The sequence below is a fragment of the Castanea sativa genome, chromosome 8, assembly GCF_040712315.1.
Source record: "Castanea sativa cultivar Marrone di Chiusa Pesio chromosome 8, ASM4071231v1".
NCBI classification, from domain to species: domain Eukaryota; kingdom Viridiplantae; phylum Streptophyta; class Magnoliopsida; order Fagales; family Fagaceae; genus Castanea; species Castanea sativa.
Window position 1 is genome coordinate 4,457,358 of NC_134020.1, and position 8,899 is coordinate 4,466,256.

General features: G+C 35.0%; 1 protein-coding gene and 1 long non-coding RNA gene across 2 annotated transcripts; both read right to left on the minus strand.

Moving 5' to 3' along the window:
* Positions 1-204: 204 nt before the first annotated feature.
* Positions 205-803, minus strand: LOC142608422 (uncharacterized). The gene is made up of 2 exons (XR_012839487.1): positions 565-803; positions 205-426 (listed from the first exon to the last, which is right to left on the minus strand). It is a non-coding gene; the product is annotated as an uncharacterized LOC142608422 (long non-coding RNA).
* A 3,543-nt stretch (positions 804-4,346) lies between these two features.
* On the minus strand, positions 4,347-6,554 carry LOC142605768 (uncharacterized). The gene is made up of 2 exons (XM_075777208.1): positions 6,240-6,554; positions 4,347-6,083 (listed from the first exon to the last, which is right to left on the minus strand). The coding sequence occupies exons 1-2, from the start codon at positions 6,552-6,554 to the stop codon at positions 4,347-4,349; spliced, it is 2,052 nt and encodes a 683-aa protein (XP_075633323.1).
* Between the last annotated feature and the right edge of the window lie 2,345 nt (positions 6,555-8,899).

The window sequence follows — 8,899 nt, forward strand, 5'->3', positions numbered from 1 at the left end:
AGAAAACCAATGCACATATAGTGATGAAAATTTTCGTCACTGAAACCATTTCTTTCAAATTTTGTTACATTTAGTGACGAAATATTTCGTCACTAAAACTTATTTTCTGTTTTTATTTTTTTCATGGTTTTGATATTAACCTGTAACCTGTTTTTACATTACTAAAACCTCACATTTGAATAATACATTTATTTCAACAACGCATTTATAAAAAAAGATCCATACATTCCACAAGTAAAAAATAAAACAAGTATCTAATTCAAACTCCTTCCATACAATAATTGTTTTCAACGTCTACAATAACTCAAGATGTGTTATAACAATACAAAAAGTGTAGCATAATATAATTAGAACTAACGGAAGATGTCCTCATATGTCTTCAAGTAATGCCAAAAGTAAATCTTCTTAAAACCACCAATAAGAAATCTGCACAAATATAAAACCAATACTACATTAAAATCATAAAGTAAAAACATAAATTATATTAGAAGAAACATTTCTAACAATACATTAAGAGTAGTCATACCATGTAATATGGGTCAATTGCTAAAAGAAAGTACTAACCAAAACATGTTTTAACTTGAAGTTGAACCACCCCCATAGGTAAGAGCGTCATCATAACCATTTCTCCTTAAAAAATTAAGAATATTCTTTTGGACCTCTTCTTGCTTAGCTCGTGCCTCTTGGTCTCTAGCTCGTGCCTCTTGGTCCCTAGCTCGCTCCTCTTGGTCCTTAGCTCTTGCCTCTTTGAGCTCAATGATCTCATTTTCTAACCGTTGAATATACTCTACTGAGGAATTAGATGAGGCGGTGGTTACTAGAGAAGAAGAAGATCTCATGCCAAGTCCTTTTACAACACCAGACTTCTTCTTAAAAACCAAGTTTGAGATCTCCTCTTGTGTAAGGGGAATTGCATTAGGATCTTGACAATGATCCTCTTGCACTTTGAGAATATTTTCCTATCATTTGAAAAGGAGAAAGAAACAAACAATCACAACATTAATAATACATATGTTATAGCTTTACAAACATGATAGAGATGGAATGATAAGGATGGAATGATATACATAAATATGTAGCTTCATCCTCATGGTGTATCCACATATTTGTATTTGGATTGAAATGAACATCTTTGAAGATTTTTGCCAATTCAGGAACTTGACCGTCATTACTATTTGTCTGATTAATTAACATTCAAGTGTTAGATAGTTATACTTATTAATCACAACATGTAATATACTAAAGTTTAAGAAAAATGAAAAAATAGCACCTCCTCATCAACCCTAACAGCAAGTGCCTTCGTCCCGCATCTATGTTTGCCTGAAGTTTTCTTCCTATTTTCAGAGTTCTTTATTGATTTTTCCTAATAAACAACATTCAAGATATCTATTAGATCATGAATCTAAGTATTAATCTAATTAGTTTACAACATAATATAGTAAACATTGGATAATAATAATATATGCATAAATAATTTACCGACCAATCCTTATTGGTCCATCTCTCATCAATAAGTTCAGTCCAGTCTGACTCAAGTTTGGCATTCTTTGGCGGGTGGCTTCTTGCATAGTCAGCACCATGAGATTGTACGAGCTTTTTATAAGCTTGATGCAACTTGTAGGAGCTAGAACTCAATAATCTTCCACATTTTGTATTTAATGTTTTCGTTACCAAGTTGGAATCTCCTTGTAGCTCAAACTGATCCTGTAAAATGAAGTTTATATATATTATTAAAATACTATTATATGAATTTAATATGCTTAGTGACAACAAAGACAAGTTAGACGTTATCAATGTAAATTTACCGCGATATTTTGAAGCACCACATCTCTAGTAGCAGCATCAACATTTTTCCAATTTTTCACATTGTAACTAGACAAATTACTTCGCACTTGTAAGCCAATTTGATTGACAAGCTTGCACGCATTCTTCCCAACAGAGCATCATATTCTGCAGCTATACGTCGGTAACGTACCATTTTTTTCAACAAGTGCCCGTCTTGCTATACCACGTGTTGTTCCAATGTATTTACGCGAGATCCTATTTAAACATTATTAATGTTAAAAAATTATACATTCCATGTATATTACAACTAAATTAAGTGAAGTATAATCTCAATAGTAAAAATAGGGTGCAGTTGTAATTAAGTATGTTCTATGTAATTACCAGTCGTGCTAGTTAATGCGCCAGTAGTCTGCGCCTCCGCACTAGAAGAACTTTGGATTGGAGGATTTACTTCAGGAGGTGTTTCCATAGATTGGACCGTAGATTGAACAACCGGGATAGATGCCTCACCTCGTGAGCGTGTAAGTCGTCCTGGTGCCATCTGTAACTAACAAACATACATATAATGGAACAACAAAGTTATTACAAGTAATGAAACAATAAAATTATTATCATCTATTGTATCCTATGGAACATCTATTGTACCTTATGGATTACAGAATTAGATGACTCATCATCATTGTCATCGTCACCAATAGGTGGTACATAATCATCATCTACCACAACACTAGCTCTACTTCTTTTCCCTTTTGCACAATTGGACTGAGCAGTATCCTTTAGAGAAGTTGAGATGTGCTTCAATCCCAAAGCATCAATTCTCTCTTGGTTTTGCCTCATTTTATCCAATCTTGCCATCTCATACCTCGGTATGTTATGAGTGTATTTGGCCTTTTTGGGCATTTTTTGAAACTATGTATTGATGTCATCAAGTTCAAAATAAGTACAAAACATCTCAATAAAAATTACTACTTACTTTACATATCATAGTCTACGTCATTATCCATATCAAGCAATTCACAAGTGCAAATTTGAACACAATTACTACTAACTCAACACAACAAATGACCACATCAATATCCATATCAAAGTTCAAGATAAGTACAAAACAATTGCTACTTAGACAAGCATAAAACTTTAAGATAAGCATACAACATTTAAGACAATTTTTATGAACTCTACATATCATAATCCATATCAACATCAACATCAGGTATGTCATGCTCTTCATTTTGATTAGCATCTCTTGAAGTTCCACCTTCAAGAACAACCTCAGTTTCAACATCACCCATACAATAGTCAATAATATTGTCCTCAACATTGATAGAGACAACATCAACAATCGCTTCTTGTTGAAATGCGTCACTATCTTCTGTATTATCATTGGATTCTCCACCCCCGACTTCCGGGACATCAAACACTCCCCTATGTTGGATGGATTGCACAATTTTCCAAGGTTCACCCAATTTGGTATCTTGAAGGTAAAAAACTTGTCTCGCTTGACTAGGAAGTATAAAAGGGTCATTTTCATACCACCGACTTGTAACATCAATGCTTGTGCAGTGTGCATCAGTTCTTATTGTTCTCCTTCGACCATTGGTACCAGTATTGTACCATTCACACTGGAATAAAACAACTTTATGGCAAAACACATACTCCAATTCCCAAATTTTGCACACATGACCATAGAAGTCGTGCATTTCTCCCCCATGGTCCCCTTCCGTACATACACCACTGTTTTGGGTTACACGACGATTGTCTAGGTCCCTTGTATGGAACTTTACACCATTGACCATACAAACTGTGTACTCCTTCACATGCGGCTTAGGACCATTTGCTAATGACCATAACTCTTTAGTAGCTTCTGGTGACTCATTAACTTTCAATCTATTCATCTATAATGACATACAACAAGTGATATTAATTAGTAATAAGTAATGACGAAACTATTTAAATGTTTAATTTTTATTAGTGTGTGATTAAATTTCAAATGTCTTACACGTTCTCTGAACCACTTGGGAAACTCTTGTCGTTGGATTTGAGTTATGGCTTCTCCAGTAGGATTATGCAATGTACTTTTGTGTTCACTGTTAAAAATAAGGTGATTTATTTTCAGCTAAGCATTGCAGATAATATTCAAAACTTGATCAAACAATACATGCATATGAAATCACATACTTTAAATAAGGCTCTAGCTCAGGACTATTGTACAATAAGTACCAATGAGCAGTATCAAGCAATGCACGAGACAAGTTGCCATCATTCCACCTACCACACAGTAGGTGGGCGATCGTGAAAAAACTATCAATCCTTCACTAGATTCACCAAAATCTTCATTTCTTTCTCTTCGATTATGCACAGTTTCGATTCCATCAATATACAAAGACCAGTTGTTAATACATTCTTTGAGAATGTAAGCCTCTGCAATCGAACCTTCTGGTCTAGCTCGATTCGATACGTATCTTTTCAATTTTCCAAGATACCTACGAGGAAAAAAAATACACATTATGTGATTTTATACCACGTGGGAAAGATACAATTGATGGATGCATTAAAGGGTCTAATTACCTTTCAATTGGGTACATCCACCGATATTGTACCGGGCCTCCTAGAATTGCTTCTCGAGGCAAGTGAATAGCAAGGTGGACCATAACATCAAAGAATGCTGGAGGTAAGAACCTCTCAAGCTTGCATAGTATAAGAACTATACGTTCTTCTAGTTTCTCCAATTCACTCCGCTTTAGGGTCCTTGAGCATAAGTCTTGAAAAAAGCTGCCCAACTCAAACAATACAATACTAATGTCTTTATGTGCAAACCCTCGCAACCCAATTGGAAGAATTCGTTGTAGTAGCACATGACAATCGTGGCTTTTCAAACCAGATAATCTACCATTTTTTGCATTCACTGACCTTGATATGTTGGCTGCATAGCCATCCGGATACTTGACTGATTTCAAAAAGTCATAGAAACCGTCCCTTTCATTTAGGCTTAGTGAAAAAAAAGCCCGAGGCTTGTCATATGATCCATCAGGACGTTGTTTCAAATGCAACGTGTGCCTAAAGTTCATATTTTGCAAGTCTATCCGTGCCTTGTCAGTATCCTTGTTTCTCCCCTCAATGCCCAACAAAGTACCATAAGTACTCTCACTAATGTTCTTCTCCACATGCATGACATCAATGTTGTGCTTAAGCTTCTTATTCTTCCAGTATGGAAGCTTATACAAAATACTTACCTTTGACCAATTTGGCTCCCCAATGAGTTGTCTCTTCTTATTACTTGGATGCTTTCCTAAAATTATATTTGGCATTCTATCTAACTGCTCTTGTATCTTTCCCACTTGTAACTCTAAAGATCTCTTCCGTTTCTCCGATAGACCATTATGCAACCGACTATGTCTCCAACGATGTTCCATAGGCAAATAAGCTCGATGATTAATGAATCCAATTTTACTTTCCAAAGCTTCTGAATATGGTTCATCGTTGCAAGTGTAACAAGAATGATAACCCTTTGTCCTCCACCCAGACACGTTACCAAATCCAGGATAGTCATGTATTGTCCACAACAAAGTTGCACGCATCTGAAAATGCTCTTTACTATAAGCATCATAAGTTTCTACACCTTCTTCCCACAACTCCTTCAACTCGTCAACCAATGGTTTCAAGTAAGTATCAATCTCGTTTCCTGGTTGATGGGGACCAGGAATAAGCAAGGACAACATAAAATATGGCTCCTTCATAACCAGCCAAGGCGGTAGGTTATAGGGGATAAGTATGACAGGCCACATACTATAGTTGTTGTTCATATTCTCAAAAGGGTTAAATCCATCAGTAGCCAACCCCAACCTTACATTGCGAGGTTCGAGGGCAAAATCAGGATGTTGTAAATCAAACTCCTTCCACTCCTCACTATCAGCCGGATGCCTCATTATCCCATCATCCACTCGTTTGTCTATATGCCATCTCATGTCCTTAGCTCTTTGGCCTAACATGTACAATCTCCTCAATCTCGGTGTCAACGGAAAGTAACGCAATACCTTATGAGGAATATTTTTACCTTGGGCAAGTGTATCCTTGTACCTAGGCGTCTCACACACCGGACATTTATCAAGATTTTCATTTTCCTTCCAAAATAGTGCACAATCATTTTTGCATGCATCTATATGCTCATATGACATGCCCAAGTCACGTAATATCTTCTTTGCTTCATAAGTTGACCTTGGAACCAAGTTATCTTTTGGTAAAACCTTTGTTAGCAATTCTAGCATCATATCAAGTCCCTTATTACTCAAGTTGGTCATTACCTTTACATTCAACATCTCAATAACAAACTTCAAGATACTATAATCAGTGCAACCCGGATACAACTCACGCTTTGCATCTTCCTCAAGTTTGTCAAAATGACGCACCTCCTCATCTTCGGTTGCATTTCTTGGTTCCCCTCTAATTCAGTCACCTACCAAGGCATCGATACCATCCATATGATCACCATCCGACATTTCATTATCATAAAGGTTCTCGTTCAATACACGAGGTTCTCCATGATTATACCAATTAACGTAAGATTGCATAATCCCACGATGAAGCAAATGGATACGCACAATTTGAAGAGATTGTCGATAGCAATTCACACAATGAATACACGGGCACGGAATATTACCACTCAAGTCCACAACCGATCTTGCAAAATTAATAAATGTATTGACCCCTTCAATATATGGACGACTTAATCTACCATCAGGTGTCTTAGCCATTGGCATCCAACTTTTATCCATGTTTGACTACAATAAGGTAAATGCTACTTTAGTAAAATAAGAATAACTCATGCATAATATATTCTAACATCTAAGTCTATAAGCTACTTAGATAAAGTTCTATCTCATTCATGAATGCACAAGTTTTGAAATCAAATAAAATCATGCAATAAATGAAAAACACTCCCACTATTAGTTTAACCACCTTATAACATCATGCAAGCCACCCGCTTGCTCCAACACAACATACCACCACAAAACCAATCACAAATATCACAAGTATAGAATTTTTTAAGTATTTAAATCAAATAAAATACTATTCATCACATCTAATCAACAATACTCATTAACATTTGCAAGAAATGAAAAACACTCCCAATATTAGTTTAACCCACCTTATAACATCATGCAAGCCACCCGCTTGCTCCAACACAACATACCACCACAAAACCAATCACAAATATCACAAGTATAGAGTTTTACAAGTATTTAAATCAAATAAAATACTATTCATCACATCTAATCAACAATACTCATTAACATTTGCAAGAAATGAAAAACACTCCCAATATTAGTTTAACCCACCTTATAACATCATGCAAGCCACCCGCTTGCTCCAACACAACATACCACCACAAATCCAATTTCCAACATCACACGTATAGAGTTTTATAAGGTTTTCTACTAAAATTTACTTACTTTGCTCAAGCTAAGCTTACAACTTTCAGAAAAAATCCAAAGTTATTGCAAACAATGTGTATTTAACCTGCAAAAGAAAAATTAAATTAATAAATACTTCAATCTTGAAAATGATCCTCATAATAAAAAGAAGCATAGGCACTAGGCTAGGAGTGATCAATCACTAGTTTTTGCCAAAGGTATACTTACTGTCGAAATGTTTTCCTACAGAAAGAGAAACAAAATTGAAAATTGAGGAACACAAAAAATAATCTAAAATAACTAACTAAACCATAAAACTATAATCTAGCTTTATCAAAGTGAAGACCCAAAACTGAAACCCAAAAACATTTCACAACAATTTCAGCTAACCCAAAAAGGGTACCATCAAAGTCACCAAAATGTTAAAACAATCACCATTCCACAACCACAACCACCATTCCAGTTCACAAACAACAACGCAGCCCTCATCCAAAACAATCTATACAAAATGAAAACAGTCTCTATTCAAACTTAGACAAACCCACCTGAAGCCTAGATGGCAAAGGATCTTCTTTGTCAAAACAATGAAAAGAAATAAGATGTAGTGATATATATATTTACAATTTAAACTTTGGGGAAATCCTTTATTATGCAGCCTGTATACTAAGGTTACTCCCTATGAGTTCTTGTATACTTCCTTTGCTTTTAATTTTATAAAGTCATCTTTGCTAGTAATATTATAATATATACAATTTCAACTTTAACACTAGGATAACCAAGCAATGTTACATGCATTGGATAAAATGAAGTTATTTTTACTGAAATCAAGTTCCTAGTTTGGTGAACATTGAGGACAAGCCACATTGTGAAATGATCCTTACAGATTATTATAAACTTAGACATCTTATTTCAAAGACAGAAAAATGTAGACAATAACCATTTCCAATCAAGAGCAAAAACCTCTACAGTTTGAATAAGTTTTGTGAGTTTCACAACGATCTAAATTTTGCTACTAAATTACACTTGAAGTCAATGTTGGAGGATCTGTACACTACGCTTGCAAAAGAACCACAAAGGCTTGCAAAAGCACAAACAACCAAATCAAAATAGCATGAACACGACAATACCACATGTAATAAAAGTAGGACCTTTTGGCCACATACAGCAACAAATAAAAGTGAGGGACAAAAAAGATTATGCAAAAAAGTATAATTGAAAACAACACAATCTTCATTCAAAAAAAAAAAACAAAAAAACAAAGGAAACAACACAATCCATTAAAGCAATTCTCCACATTTTTAAGTCTAAACATAAACTTTGACTTAGTACATCAACATTACCAAACATAACCCATATCTCTCTTCCCTCACAAAACTTATCACACAATAAGATGCTTAAAAATTATATCCAATTACAATAAGCAGAATTCATTAACAAAACCAGCCAAGATCATGATTCAAATTCAAACATAACCCATATCTCTCTTCCCTCACAAACCTTGTAGCAGTACAGTAGACCCAAGAATGAGCTTGGGGGTGATACTTCTCAATGTCAAGGTGGAAGATGAGAGACCAACTTCAGTCTTGGGTGAGCATAGAATCTGAAAAGTCCATCAAAATCAAGTGTTGCCAAATAGAACTTAAAAAATCAAGCAAAAAAAAAAAACTGTAAAAAACAACAAAAGAGAAAAGCGTACAGAGAAGAGA